General features: G+C 31.0%; 1 protein-coding gene and 1 pseudogene across 1 annotated transcript; both read right to left on the bottom strand.

Annotated features, from left to right (window-relative positions):
• Nucleotides 1-1,406: 1,406 nt before the first annotated feature.
• Nucleotides 1,407-4,349, bottom strand: LOC100242509 (uncharacterized; annotated as a pseudogene).
• Nucleotides 4,350-5,948: 1,599 nt separating this feature from the next.
• LOC132254307 (cuscuta receptor 1-like) lies at nt 5,949-14,855 on the bottom strand. Its single transcript, XM_059739625.1, has 5 exons — nt 14,621-14,855; nt 12,511-12,657; nt 11,442-11,588; nt 9,431-9,577; nt 5,949-8,215 (listed from the first exon to the last, which is right to left on the bottom strand). Exons 1-5 carry the CDS (start codon nt 14,682-14,684, stop codon nt 6,006-6,008), a joined length of 2,715 nt encoding a protein of 904 aa, XP_059595608.1. The 5' UTR covers nt 14,685-14,855; the 3' UTR covers nt 5,949-6,005.
• Between the last annotated feature and the right edge of the window lie 1,577 nt (nt 14,856-16,432).

Below are 16,432 nucleotides of genomic sequence, written 5' to 3'. Positions count from 1 at the left end.
ATTATATATGCAACAAACTTTTTGGTTTTTTAATAAGATATCTACACAAATCTCTAGAGTTCAAATTCATTTTAATTTAAAAAATTTATGAATTTATTTTAATTTCATTTATTACCAAAATTAGGTGATGTGCTTCTTCTCTCTTGTTCGTTTTTAATCTTTTTTCTCTTTGATTTAATGTACATTTTTGTAAACATTTAACCACAATTGGTTAGTATGGATGGTTGGTAAGGGTTTGGTAAATTGCTATGCTTGACTATCTAGATGGTAAACTATTTCTAATCTCCACATTTGCTAGATTGGCCTCCAAGCTCAATCTCTACGTAGTTATAGACTTTCCATCCACTTTACCTATCTACATTTTCAAAAGCTAAGCCCTAACTAAGGAAGAGAGTAATACCTATGTTTCGGATACACCTAATCCAACCACGTGATCTTAGTGATTAATGATATTTCTTGAGTACTTTTCATAAAAAAAAACATAATATTTTTATAATCAAACCTATCATTGAATTAAAAAATTTATTAATTCATAATTGAATAATCGGAGTGATGGTTGAATCACAGTTGAACCAATAATATTATAAATATACAATTTATATGTTATTAAAATAAAAAATAATTATATAATTTTAAATATATAAAGAAAATAAAAATTATTACTATTTTATTTTTCATTTTTAATATTATATTTAGATATATTAATATTTTAAAATTTTATTAAATAAAAAATATGTAATGTCTAAATGTGAAGATATTTGTTAAAATTTAATTAATTTTACCTATATATTAAAATTTATATAACCTATTATTTTATAATTTTAAAAAATATTACATTATAAATTTTTTGAAAAGAATCATGTCTATTATTATTTTGGTTTGCAATATTAAATACAAGACATAAAGTAGCTGAGTGGAGTTAAAACCCATTGAGCCTTAGGTCCAAATGTCAAATCCTCATCTCTCCCATTCCCACATCAAAATCACATGAGGATAAAATGAAGTTTATAATGGCCATTCACCCAGAGCAAGTTACAATGGGTGAGATCCAGTAGATAGCCCGCATGGAAGTTAGGTTGTTGGGCTTGATGCCCAATTTGCCACAAAATTAAGGGATCCAAACTTGAGCCGATAGACCAGTTCACCGAGTTAGTGGTCAAACCGAGTCATGCCACAAAAAAAAATCACTTTGTTGGAGAATTTTTTTTTTTTTTATATAAAAAAAAAAGGGATTTTTGCAGTTTGTTTAAAAAGAAAAAAAGAAAAAAGAAAAAAGAAAAAATTGTTCGCGATAAATTTTTTAGCAATTTAATAAAAATTGCAATAACACAAACTGGCCAAGAGGTGTGTGCACGTGTCAGAAGCTGATCCTCCACCTGGAGATTCTTGGCAACCAAACTTGGAGTTCATGTCCCAAAACCCTCAAGTTCGTTTGACCTGTGAACAAGCTTTGGAACTCCAAGAGGGCATTGTGGCATTCGATCCAGGGAATTGTCATGCCAATGTATTGTCAGTTGTTGAACAGCTAAGAAACACCCTTTCCTGCATTTGCATTTCACTCTGTTCTTAGTATTGCGCAGGAGGGATGTGCAATCAACAGCTAGGCTTGGAGACCCTTGCCCTAGAGTGCTAAAAAGCTTCATGGACAAATTCAGTGAAGAACCTCTCCATTCATCCACCCATGCTGGTTTCAAATTGATAGGCATTCCTCATTTGCTGTTCTGGATCTTCAAATTTTCATGCTCAAACTACAATCAACTCAAGCAGCACACCTTCAATCTATGCACGTTTTTCATTCGCCTTCAATCTATGCACAAACTTATCCACTGTATTTACAAATTATTTAATACAATCAAATAACCACTGTTACTGACACATGGAGTTTTGTGCATAAATTTACTAGTTTGGGTAGTGATAACAGGGCTGACAGAAGCAAGGTTCATGATCCGAAAACAATAAAGAAAGTATGATATACAAGCAACTTGTCAAGAGATCTATCAAAAAGCAAGACAGACCCAATTAAAAGCTGTGTCAAGAGAGAACAAACACCTAAAAAATATTTTGGGATGATACAAGAAAAACAAATGTCGTAATTAGAAAACCATTGCTATTTCAGAGGAAAATATTAAATTCCTGAGTGTTTCCAATTATGGAAAATGTAAAACATATTTTCCTTGGAATTTCCATATACCTGACCAGATCGAGAAACAGGATTTCCAAGAAGTAAAACGATCCAGAAAAAAAAAAAGAATTTATGGTAATTTGGTTTTTCCTTGGCTTGCCAGAATCCACCTCAGTTCTGAACTTGGATGAGATTAATCAAATTGATTCAACTCCAAAACTACAGAAAAATCTTCTACAGAGAAAGTGGTACCTTGCACTGTAAGGCGCCTTGCAAGTAAACCTGAAAGATTTACTTGTACCACTGTTCCACCCTGAAAACCAATAATAAAAAGCCTTCCATCAACATTTAAACCATTGATGTCTCCCCAAAAGTAGGCCCCTCCAATATTATCCAGTATAACATCAACACCTGTCATTCAACATTTTTGGGGTTAGATCTTCACAATCGGAATCAAGTGGAAGATGACTATTTATCTTTTCAAACATTCCAGACTAGTGGATTTGGTGCACTAAAAAATAAAAAGCAATTCCACCTTCAATTGAAATTATCGTTAAGATACAATAGAATGTACCTTTCCCTCCTGTTTCCTCCTTCACCCATGCAACAAAGTTTTCAGTCTTGTAATTGATGCACACATCTGCTCAATGATCCTTACAAACAGCTAATTTTTCCTCGTTCCTGGGTGGAAAAAATGGTTGAAAACATGTGAAGAAAAGGAATTGGTGCCATGAGATAAGCATTCTGTGGGATGAGGTAGAACAGTGATGGCAAACCTGCTGTAACAAATACCCTTGCTCCTCAATATTTCACTATTTGAATAGATGGTACCAATTCCAATTGAACCCCCATGAACCTGAAATATTATCAGTCCTCATTTCACTATTCAACCATGCATAAAAATTCCATCTGGATAAAGGGGGAAAAAAATTTACCATTTGGATTGTGCATCAATCGCCCATTTGATGATAGGATCAACCACAAGTAACTCTTTGTGCTACTCATCTTACTTCAACATAAAATTTCTTCTTTTGGGGTAATTAATAGCAGCCATCCAACATAATTTTCCAGAGAAGGGTTGAGAAATTACCATGACAAACCGTGCAATAAAAAACAACATAGCCTTGGATGCAATGAAATTGTGGGATACAATGTATCTAAATAAGAATATGATGATGTAATAGAACCATGGCTCTTCTACCTCCCTAATCCAATATTGATGCACACACATTAAACAGCAACAGGGAAAATTTGTGCTGGTAAATATATCAGGCATCAGAAAATAAAAAAGACAAAAAATTCACCAGGAATGTTTCTCCTGCAGACAGTCGGCTCATCATTAAAACAGTTGACCAAACAGTACATGCAACCTCAGCAGCATCCTTCAGAGAAACACCAGATAGGACAGGGAGAACTTGCCCAGCTGGAACAGCCACTTTTTCAGCATGCCCTCCACCAGAAAGAAGAGCACACACCTGTATACCATGAAATGTCATACAGATTCACCATGTACCATGTATATTATGAACTTGTACTCAGGAGGAAGCAAAATCACATAAAGGATAGCCGAGAAAAATACAGGAACAGAAACGGAATCAAAATATTAGGCAATTGAAATACCTGATCGCCAACCTTCCATCGAACGACGACCTTTCCAACAGCTTCGATGATTCCAGCGGGGTAGGGACTGCCGCCTTTGAGGGAGGGTGCAAGCCCTTCCTCTGAAGCGTATCCGCTCGATTAATGGCAGCGGCGTCCACTCTAATTAGAACTTCATCATCTCCAATTTCAGGGTTTTCGACTTCTTGCACTTGGAGAACTTGGGGATCGCCGGAAGTGGCGATCACTACGGCTTTCATGGCCGCAGGCCTGACTGTTGAAGCTACTTTTGGGATATGAATGAGAGGAAGATGAGGCAGTTAGGGTTCGGCTTCGAGGTGAAAATTAATTCTGAAGAATTAATTCGATCACTTGAATCTTCCGATTCTGGAGGGTTTTCGGAAAGAGAAGGGGTTAGGGTCACGGGATTTGGGTTTCCGGGATAAGAGGAAGACGAGGCAGAGGCTAGGGTTTTTCGTATAGCTATGTTTGAGAAGAAAGTGAGGCAGTCGTTAGGGTTTGGGTTGGAGGTGAAAATTAATTTGGAGGATTAATTTTGATTTGGGTTCAGTGTCTCAGATTGTGAAGACTCAAGAAAGAGATCACACACTTTCGTTTTTTTCCTTTTTTATTCTTTTTTTTAAAAATTTATTTTTAGCCATGTCGGATGCTTAAGTGGTAGATTGGAGAGCATACTGGGTATAAAAAAAACCCAATCAGCACATAAAAACCTAATAATTTTTTTTTTTTAGATTAGCATATTTACCTGGAATTTGGAAAAATTAGGTTATTATATTCTTATCATTTTGAAATGGGCAGCCCATGACAAAATTTAAATATTTTTAAATATAAATATTTTTCAATATATATAAAAAAACTTATTGACAATATTATTACGATGTTTTTTATATTTTTAATAATACGATTAAATATAATTCCAAAAAGAAAATAATTAAAACTAATTTTATTCAAACTAAAGTTTAAAGGAACAGATAAGCTAAGGGGAAATGATGTAACCATTCATCATTTAAAAGAAAATTGTATTTTTCTAAAACTTTGATTTTTTATTTTCAAAGAACAAATAAGCCAACTACCATCTTTTTCTTTTCTTTTTTTTTTTTTTTTTTTTTTTTAACTTACTTTGATAAGACAAATGAGTTCATCATTACTATTATTATTTTTTAAAGAAAATAACTTTGACACGTGATATTATCATACCACATGAATTTTCTTTTATCCTTTTCCCCTCCTCTATAATATCCTCATCTTTTTTAGCTTTTTTTTTTTTTTAAATATGTCAGTTTGATGAAATCTTTATAATTTAATTTTTTAATATTTTATTTTTATATTTATTAATTTTAATTATTTATGAACATTTTAAACATAAAATAATAATATAAATAAATAATTAATAATAAATTTAATATAAAAATAAATAGGTAATGAACAAATTTAGAGATTTAGGATATAAAATAATAATATGTTCAATTTTTTATATATTGGTTTCCTAAGGAATTAAAGAAATTCATGATTTTTTTTTTTATAATATTTCATGCTTTATTATTAAGAATATAAACTAAAATAAGAAACTCGTGATGTTTTAATCTCCCTTAATTTCATAAAATAGTTCAAAATATGATGCAAATAAAAATAAGTAAATTCATGTAAATTAAAATGAATAATATTGCACCCTAATTAGATGGCTTATTTCCCATTACAGTTTTAGAAATATTTCACATGTTATTATGTTTGTCATCCCTCCCTTTTTTAAAACAAATAATTGTGTAATATATTTATCAATTATTACTATCAAAGAAAAAGTGTTAGTGCCCTACAAAAGAAAAGAAAACATTACTTTGTGATTGATATTTCAATCATTGCTATAATAAATAAATAAACATTTCTAACAAATTGAAAGATTATTTTTGAATTCCCATACTACGCCAAATAATTCTAAGATAATAATTTAATACTTCCTTGAATTGTTTTTCCAATTATTTATTATTTTCTTTCTTCTTTATTTTTTAAAATCTGACTATGAAATTATTTTAATGCTAAAAGTTCCTAAAAATTTGAATTTGCTTTTATAAGAGTAACGTAATATGGTTAAATCTTGAATTAAGCAATACATAATAAATAACGGAACTTGAAAATAAAATCAAAAGATGTTAGAATTTGAGCAAAGTATGTAAGTTTCAGCTCATAGCATTATACATCCCATTTCTTTCTATCCCAGGGAAACAAATAGTAGTTAATTATGCAAATATCATCCAATTAAAAGTATCTAATTATACAAATATGCTGATAACTTGGAAAGACTATCAAAAACAAAATAATAGCAGGAATATATACATTCCTCGATAAAATTGAACCATCTATGACGCCAATAAGGATTGATGTAAAGGATGATAGCAAATCCTAACAAGATCATGATATATGAAGTAGTAAAACTTGCAAAGAAAACAACATGATTGACATCATACCATTTTGCCTCACTTTCAAAAGACTGTGATGGTGTGCATGGTGACTCAATACTTGTGTTGCATTTCCTCTTTAATAGTTCCCCACAAAGGAAAGGATTACCTTCATAGCTCCTTTCATCAAATGTCCCAAATTGTGCTTTGGTATCTGGAACTCTACCAGAGAAGTTGTTGTAAGCCACACTAAACACCTCTAAAAAATTGAGTTCAACTAGCTCTAGAGGAATTTCTCCACCCAGTTTATTATAAGAAAGGTCTAAGCTCTCTATTTGAGAAAGATTAGAGAAACTCTTTGGAATGGAGCCATTCAATTGATTGTGAGACAAGTTCAATGCACGAATCCAACTTAGCATTCCAAGTTCATGAGGTATTTCGCCTGTCAAGTTGTTACATGATAAGTCCAATCCAGACATGAATTCAAGGATGCCACCTTTGTAGAAGTCACTCCTGTTCTTGGTGACAAACTCAACTTCATCTTTTTCATTATATACTAAAGTTGGGGAACCGTAATATTTCACCAAGTAACCTGCATATACAAGATGAGAAACCATTCCAAACCCAAATTCAATGAACTGTCCAAACACGTTGTCCTCCTTTTTCATTTCCCCAAATCGGATATGGCCAAAGCATTTGGGAATTGGCCCTGAAAAAGAGTTGTTTGAAAGATCCATCAAGCTTATTTCAGTCAAATGACAAAGATGATTTGGAATAAAACCACTTAAAAGGTTTCCTCCTAGCAAAAGAATCCTTAGCTTCAAAAGTGCAGAGATTGAGTTGGGAATACTTCCAAATAACCTGTTTTCTCTAATATCCAAAGTCAATAGATTTGAGGAATTGAGAAAATCTCTGGGTATTAATCCTGTAAACATGTTCCCTTGCAAATGTAGATGCTCTAAATACTCCATGCTCTTCAAAGAAGGAAGAGATCCTGAAAAAGCATTTTGAGAAACGTCAAGAAACTCCATCCGTTGCAATTGAGAAATCTCAAGTGGTAATTTGCCTTTAAAATTATTGTTGCCCAACACCAGTGTAGTCAAATCGGTCATGTTACCTATCTGGCTTGGAATTTCACCTGACATGTAGTTGTTGCTCACATCCAACACCTCCAACCAAGAGCTTCTGGAGATTACATTTGACAGAGTTCCTGTGAACTGATTATTGCCCAAATACAAACACAATAACCCAGTCAAGTTAAAGTCCCTTGAAAATATTTCACCATGAAATTTATTATTTGATAATTTCAGAATCCCCAAATCTTTTGTTGCAAGCAATTGCTTTGGTACTTCTCCAGAGAAATTATTGGTAGACAAATCCAAAATCCATAAGGCTCTTAGTTCAGCTATTGAGGATGGGAGAATACCTTCAAAACCATTGTTGGATAAATTTAGAAACATAATATTTGGAATCATATGGGCCACATTTTCTTGAAGTTGTCCATCCAACTGATTGTGTGAGATATCCAATGAATTGATACGAGTATTAGGTCCCAAGGGAAGTAGTTGACCCATTAAAGAGTTATTCCTCAAGACTAGAGATTCTAGTCTCGTATTGTTTTCAAGCAACCAATAGGGGAAACTTCCTGTCAAGTTATTATGTGAGATATCAACCCCCACTAACCTGAATTGGTATTGAAGAAAACCAGGAAGGTCACCGGTGAGCTTACAGCTGGATAGAGAGAGAATCTTCAACTGAAACAGGGGAACCCAACCAACTGGATATTCAGTTTCTACCTCAAATTTGTTGTTATCCCTTCCAAGTATGACCACTTGAAGCTTGGAATGATTAGCAAAAGAGCTGAAAGAGAATGAACCCTCAAACTGATTGGAACTGAGATCTATGTACTCTAGGGATGTGAGATTACGTAACAGAGGGGAAGAAAAATTTCCGGAAAAGAGGTTGGAAGAGAGATCCAATAACCTCAGAGATGTGAAATTATTCAAACATGGAGGAAGGATCCCTTGGAATAAGTTGTAAGAAAGATCTAACTCTTGAAGCTTATTCAATTGGCAGAAACCTACAAAAGAGAATAAGACATGTAACTAATCATCTCCTTAACATGTCTTTGACTCCAAACTTACAGCCAACTATTACTCACCATTACATTAACGAGGTCTTCATGAATTAAGAGCTTTAGATGAATTAAATTAATGTTTTTCATTAAATATTAAAAATTACAAGACATCAATTAATTACCATAAAAAACAACATATTAAAAAAATTGTTGAATATGATCTTCTTGGACATCAACAATGATGGTAATATTTATGATCTTAAATAATAATCTTTAAATCTAAAAATTATTCTTCATTGAATAAGTTTATTCCAAATTGTTGAATTTTTCAAATCTACAAAAAGAAATATGAATATAAATGATGTTAAGAGATTTTTTACATGATTAAGTATTATAATCTAGAGACAAAAATGTTTTTTCCTTTCCTTGATTTTTCATTGAAAGAATTTTTATTCAAATTTTGTATCAAATGAAGCAATTTGATTATACTTACTTTCAAAAATTCAATTTCCTTAATTTTTTGTTATTCGTGATTCATTGTTTCTCCTTAAATTTATCTTAACTCCTAATTAAAAATTAATTTTCTTTTAAAGTGTGATTCATGTCTGAAAAGGAGCAAGAAAAAAAAATAATTTTCCTATATTTGCATAAAATACTAAAAAGTAAGAAAACATTCTAAAAAAATAAAAATAAAAACTGAAAATTTTCTTCCCCATTTATCTTAGGTTGTGTTTACTACCAAGGAAGTTTGAGGGAAAAGAAATAGAGTAGGGAAAAAAAGAGAGAGAGAATGAAAAAAATAAAAAGGAATTATAAAATGATTTTCTTGTTTGGTTGTCCATAGCAAAATTAAAGGAAAGAGAAATAATTTTTTTAAAAATACACTTTTTTTAAACTTTCTTTTACCTTTTTCTTCCTTAGCATTTTTTTATGGGAAAAAAATAATTTCCTAATTCCTTGCTTTTCCCTCATTTTGTTTTCCTTACTTTTTCCACAATTACTTACAATTAGTTGTTATTCACCGTTAATGAGGTCTTTATGAATTATAAACATTGGTAACTCTAAATGTTGTAAAGATTCATTAAGAACAAACACATGCTTATATAATTTATAAGGCAAGATACTTATTTCTAGCTTACATTAACTACAACTTTTTTTTTTTTTACAATATTTATCTTCTCTAATCTATATGAAACAAACAAATCATAACATATGTACCTTGATTTTGTAAAGAACCATTGAGGTGATTTCCGGCCAACGATAAAGACTTGAGACAAGACATCAATCTTATAGATGATGGAATAATCCCACTTAAGGAATTATAACTCAAATCTAGTATCTCCAAATTGCTTAAGCTTGCAAAATCTGTCAAAAGAAAATTAAAATAACTAGTATAAGAAAAGACATTGTTCTTAAATACAAATACAATAAAACGTTTGTTACTTTGAAAAAAAATTACCAATACCTATCATTTTATTTTTTTTATACCAAACTAAAGAAATGCATTGTTTTTATAAATTAGAATACTTGTATATTGTCCTATAAAATATCTAAATTCCCAACAAATATTTTTATCTACTCTGTGGGAGCTATACCTATTCTTGGTAACAAACTCAACTTCATCTACTTCATCAAGGAGTTCAGTAGAGAAAAATAAATATTTTATTAAGTAACCCGTATATATAGAAGGATTGCTTTCTGAATACGAATCTAACATCGGTATATACACATTGTGCTTAGTTTTGAAATCTCCAAATCCGATATGACCAAAGCATCCGGGAATTAACCCAGAAAAATTGTTGTTTGAAAGATCCATGAAGCTTGTTTTAGTCAAATGACAAAGCCGATATGGAATGAAACCACTTAAAAGGTTTCCTCTTAGCTCTAAAAGTCTAGAGATTGAATTGGGAATACTTCCAAATAACCTGTTGTCTCTGATATCCAAAGTCAATAGATATGAGGAATTGAGAAAATCTCTGGGTATCAATCCTATAAACATGTTCCCTTGCAAATGTAGATGCTCTAAATACTCCAGGCTCTTCAAAGAAGGAAGAGATCCTGAAAGAGCGTTTTGAAAAATGTCAAGAAATATCATCCCCGACAATTGAGAAATCTCAGGTGGTAATTTGCCTTTAAAACTATCTCCCATCCAACACCCATAACCTAGAGATTCTGGAGAAATATCCCCTAAACTGATTATTGTCCAAATGTAAAAACCCTAACTGAGTCAAGTTAAAGTCCCTTGAAAATATTTCACCATGAAATTTATTATTTGATAATTTCAGAAGCCACAAATATTTTGCCGCAAGCAATTGTTTTGGTACTTCCCCTAAGAAACTATTAGCAGACAAATCTAACGACTGTAAGGAACTCATTTAAGCTATTGAGGATGGGAGAATACCTTCAAAACCATTGTTGGATAAATTTAAAAACTCAATATTTGGAATCATATTGGCCACATTTTGTTGAAGTTCCCCAACAAGTCGGTTGTTTGAGATATCCAATAAAGTGATACGACTAGAGATCCTAGTCTTGTATTGTTTTCAAGCAGCCAAATGGGGAAACTTCCAGTCAAGTTATTATGGGAGAGATCAACCACAGTTAATCTTAATTGGTGTCGAAGGAAACCAGGAAGGTCACCGATGAGCTTACAGTTGGATAGCACAAGAGCTTTCAACTGAAACAGGGGAACCCAACCAGCTGGATATTCAGTTTCTACCTCAAATTTGTTGTTATTCCTTCCAAGTTTGACCACTTGAAGGTTGGAGTGATTAGCAAAAGAGCTGAAAGAGAATGAACCCTCAAAATGATTGTAACTGAGATCGATGTACTCCAGGGATGTGAGATTAGGTAACAGAGGGGAAGAAAGATTTCCGGAGAATAGGTTGGAAGAGAGATCCAATAACCTCAAAGATGTCAAATTATTCAAACATGGAGGAAGGATTCCTTGGAATAAGTTGTAAGAAAGATCTAATTCTTGAAGCTTATTCAATTGGCAAAAGCCTACAAAAGAGAATAAGACATGTAACCAATCATCTCCTCGTCTTGTCAATGCCCCCAAACTTACAACTAGCTGTTACTTACAGTTGATGAGGTCTTTATGAATTAAGAATAAAGTTTTTTATTAAATACCAAAAATTAATAGACATGCATGACTTCATTGGCATAAAGAACAAACAAGATATTAAAAAAGAAAACATAAAAACTTGTAATCACAATATATATATACCTTGATTTGGTAAGGAACCATTGAGGTAATTTCCAGCCAGGGATAAAGACTTGAGAGAAGACATCAATCTTATAGATGATGGAACGCTCCCACTAAATGAATTATTACTCAAATCCAATAGCTCCAAATTGCTTAAGCTTGCAAAATCTATCAAAAGAAAATCAAAATAACTAGTGTAATAAAAGTTATTGTTCTTAAATGAAAATAAATTAAAATGATTTAAACAAACTACCTTAAAAAATGATCAAAGCCTATCATTTTACCTTTTTTCATACCATACTAGAAAAATTCATTTGTCTTATAAAAGTATCTAAATTTCCAACTACCATTTTTTTAAATCATTTATCATATTCAACAATGACTATAATATTTATGATCTTCTTAAATAATAATATTTTATTCTAAAAATTATTCTTCCTTGAATCAGTTTTCTCCAAATTATTGGGTTTTTCAAATCCATAAAAAGAAAGATGAAAATTTTCCTATATTTGCATAAAATACTAAAAAGTAAGAAAACATTCTAAAAAAATAAAAAATAAAAAAAACTAAAAATTTTCTTCCTCATTTACCTTAGGTTGTGTTTACTATCAAGAAAGTTTGAGGGAAAAGAAATAGAGTAGGGAAAAAGAGAGAGAGAGAGAGAGAATGAAAAAAAAAAGGAATTATAAAATTATTTTCTTGTTTGGTTGTCCATAGCAAAATTAAAGGAAAGAGAAATAAATTTTTGAAAAATACACTTTTTTTAAACTTTCTTTTACCTTTTTCTTCCTTAGCATTTTTTTATGGGAACAAAATAATTTCCTAATTCCTTGCTTTTCCCTCATTTTGTTTTCCTTACTTTTTCCACAATTACTTACAATTAGTTGTTACTCACTGTTAATGAGGTCTTTATGAATTATAAACATTGGTAACTCTAAATGTTGTAAAGATTCATTCAGAACAAACACATGCTTATATAATTTATAAGGCAAAATACTTATTTCTAGCTTACATTAACAACAACTTTTTTTTTTTAACAATATTCATCTTCTCTAATCTATATGAAACAAACAAATCATAACATATGTACCTTGATTTTGTAAAGAACCATTGAAGTGATTTCTGGCCAAGGATAAAGACTTGAGATGAGGCATCAATCTTATAGATAATGGAATAATCCCACTTAAGGAATTATAACTCAAATCTAGCATCTCCAAATTGCTTAAGCTTGCAAAATCTGTCAAAAGAAAATTAAAATAACTAGTATAAGAAAAAAAATTGTTCTTAAATACAAATAAAATAAAACGTTTGTTACTTTAAAAAAAATTACCAATACATATCATTTCATTTTTTTTATACCAAACTAAAGAAATGCATTATTTTTATAAATTAGAATACTTGTCTACTTTTCTATAAAAATATCTAAATTCCCAACAAATATATTTATCTACTCTGTGGGAGCTATACCTATTCTTGGTAACAAACTCAACTTCATCTACTTCATTAGGGAGTTCACTAGAGAAAAATAAAATTTTATTAAGTAACCCGCATATATAGAAGGATTGCTTTCTGAATACGAATCCAACATCGGTATATACACATTGTGCTCAGTTTTGAAATCTCCAAATCTGATATGACCAAAGCATCCAGGAATTGACCTAGAAAAATTGTTGTTTGAAAGATCCATGAAGCTTATTTTAGTCAAATGACAGAGCTGATATGGAATGAAACCACTTAAAAGGTTTCCTCTTAGCTCTAAAAGTCTAGAGATTGAATTGGGAATACTTCCAAATAACCTGTTGTCTCTGATATCCAAAGTCAATAGATATGAGGAATTGAGAAAATCTCTAGGTATCAATCCTATAAACATGTTCCCTTGCAAATGTAGATGCTCTAAATACTCCAGGCTCTTCAAAGAAAGAAAAGATCCTGAAAGAGCGTTTTAAGAAAGGTCAAGAAATATCATCCCCAACAATTGAGAAATCTCAGGTGGTAATTTGCCTTTAAAACTATTGTTGCCCAACACTAGGGTAGTCAAATCGGTCATGTTACCTATCCAACACCCATAACCTAGAGATTCTGGAGATTACATTTGACAGTGTTCCCTTGAACTGATTATTGTCCAAATGTAAAAACCCTAACTGAGTCAAGTTAAACTCCCTTGAAAATATTTCACCATGAAATTTATTATTTGATAATTTCAGAAGCCACAAATATTTTGCCACAAGCAATTGTTTTGGTACTTCCCCTGAGAAACTATTAGCAGACAAATCCAATGACTGTAAGGAACTCATTTCGGCTATTGAGGATAGGAGAATATCTTCAAAACCATTGTTGGATAAATTTAGAAACTCAATATTTGGAATCATATTGGCCACATTTTGTTGAAGTTCCCCATCAAGTCGGTTGTCTGAGATATCCAATAAAGTGATACGACTATTAGGTCTCAGGGGAAGTAGTTGACCCATTAAAGAGTTATTCCTCAGAACTAGAGATCCTAGTCTTGTATTGTTTTCAAGCAGCCAAATGGAGAAACTTCCAGTCAAGTTATTATGGGAGAGATCAACCACGGTTAATCTTAATTGGTGTCGAAGGAAACTAGGAAGGTCACCGATGAGCTTACAGTTGGATAGCACAAGAGCTTTCAACTGAAACAGGGGAACCCAACCAACTGGATATTCAGTTTCTACCTCAAATTTGTTGTTATTCCTTCCAAGTTTGACCACTTGAAGGTTGGAGTGATTAGCAAAAGAGCTGAAAGAGAATGAACCCTCAAAATGATTGTAACTGAGATCGATGTACTCCAGGGATGTGAGATTAGGTAACAGAGGGGAAGAAAGATTTCCGGAGAATAGGTTGGAAGAGAGATCCAATAACCTCAAAGATGTCAAATTATTCAAACATGGAGGAAGGATTCCTTGGAACAAGTTGTAAGAAAGATCTAATTCTTGAAGCTTATTCAATTGGCAAAAGCCTACAAAAGAGAATAAGACATGTAACCAATCATCTCCTCGTCTTGTCAATGCCCCCAAACTTACAACTAGCTGTTACTTACCGTTGATGAGGTCTTTATGAATTAAGAATAAAGTTTTTTATTAAATACCAAAAATTAATAGACATGCATGACTTCATTGGCATAAAGAACAAACAAGATATTAAAAAAGAAAACAGAAAAACCTGTAATCACAATATATATATACCTTGATTTGGTAAGGAACCATTGAGGTAATTTCCAGCCAGGGATAAAGACTTGAGAGAAGACATCAATCTTATAGATGATGGAACGCTCCCACTAAATGAATTATTACTCAAATCCAATAGCTCCAAATTGCTTAAGCTTGCAAAATCTATCAAAAGAAAATCAAAATAACTAGTGTAATAAAAGTTATTGTTCTTAAATGAAAATAAATTAAAATGATTTAAACAAACTACCTTAAAAAATGATCAAAGCCTATCATTTTACCTTTTTTCATACCATACTAGAAAAATTCATTTGTCTTATAAAAGTATCTAAATTTCCAACTACCATTTTTTTTAAATCATTTATCATATTCAACAATGACTATAATATTTATGATCTTCTTAAATAATAATATTTTATTCTAAAAATTATTCTTCCTTGAATCAGTTTTCTCCAAATTATTGGGTTTTTCAAATCCATAAAAAGAAAGATGAACATAAACGATGTTAGGATATTTTTTAAGTGATTTAGTATTATAGTCTAGAGAGAAAGTTGTTTTTTTTTTCCTTTCCTTGAATTTTCATTGAAAGAATTTTTATTCAAATTTTGTATCAAACAAACCAATCTCATTATACCTACTCTCAAAAATTAAATTTCCTTAATTTTTTGTTACCAGTTGCATTGTTTCTTCGTAAATCTATGTAACTCTTAATTAGAGTTTAAAGTATGCTTGATTCTTGAAAAGCAACAAGGAAAAGAAAAAATAAAGAAAAATAGTTTTCTTATATTTGGATAACATACAAAAAATGTAAGAAAAATACTAAATAAATAAATGATAAAATATTTTCTTCCCTATTTATCTTAGGTAATGTTTACTACCTAGAGAGTTTGAGGGAAAGGAAATAGAGTAGGGGAAAAAATGAATGATAAAAAAAGGTCCAAAAAGGATTTCAAAATCATTTTCTTGTTTGGTTGTCCATTTGCATATGTAAACAATTCAAACTTTTAACCTTCATAGAACGATTGAACCTTTAGTAAAAATAATTTGTGTTCAATATAGACTATAGAAAATTATCATAATTAACTTGCTTTTGAACTTCCTCATGTTGAAAACTACATGCACTTCTAAATAGTTTATTTATATTTTTATATTATATTTCAATAAGGGAGCTACAAGATTCTTAATCACATAGGTACAAGAAATAGAGAAAATGTTGATTATCTTATAACTGATATTGATATTTTATTACAAGATTTTCACCTCCTATCATCCACTATTCTTCTCTACATATCCATTATAAAGGAAGTCTTATTCATATTCTTAATCATTTATTAGTTTCTTACAAACCAGAACCTGCCATTGTATGTTATGTAGGAAGGTATTTTCTTTTACCTTCAAAAAGTAATTGCAAAGGTTGAGTAATGCAAACTCTCTACAACTTTCATCATCTCTTGATCTGAGAAACATTCTTAATTTAACAATTAATTTGTAATTTGGACACACTTCTATTTTTTTAAACAAAAACTTTTATACAAAATATATGAATTATTATATTGAAAATACAAATTCTTAAAAATACTTCTCGAAAATTTTCAAATTTGAAGAATTTTTTTGTTTAAGTCTTTAATTTTTATACATATAAGATTTCTTATATTTCATTAAAGAGTTTTTTTTTTTCAAAATAAAAATATAGAAGAAAGGAAGTGTATTCAAACCATATCTAAACTATCACTTGTTAGTTTAACAAAAATTGATACTTAATTTCTTTTGCATTATCACTAAGGAAAAACTTTCTTCTCATGTAAGTACTGTAGTTCAAAGTGGTAACAT

Source organism: Vitis vinifera, chromosome 9 (genome assembly GCF_030704535.1).
Source record: "Vitis vinifera cultivar Pinot Noir 40024 chromosome 9, ASM3070453v1".
Lineage (NCBI taxonomy): Eukaryota > Viridiplantae > Streptophyta > Magnoliopsida > Vitales > Vitaceae > Vitis > Vitis vinifera.
The sequence above is the reverse complement of the archived record's forward strand: the minus strand, read 5'-3'. Positions and strand labels throughout refer to the sequence as shown.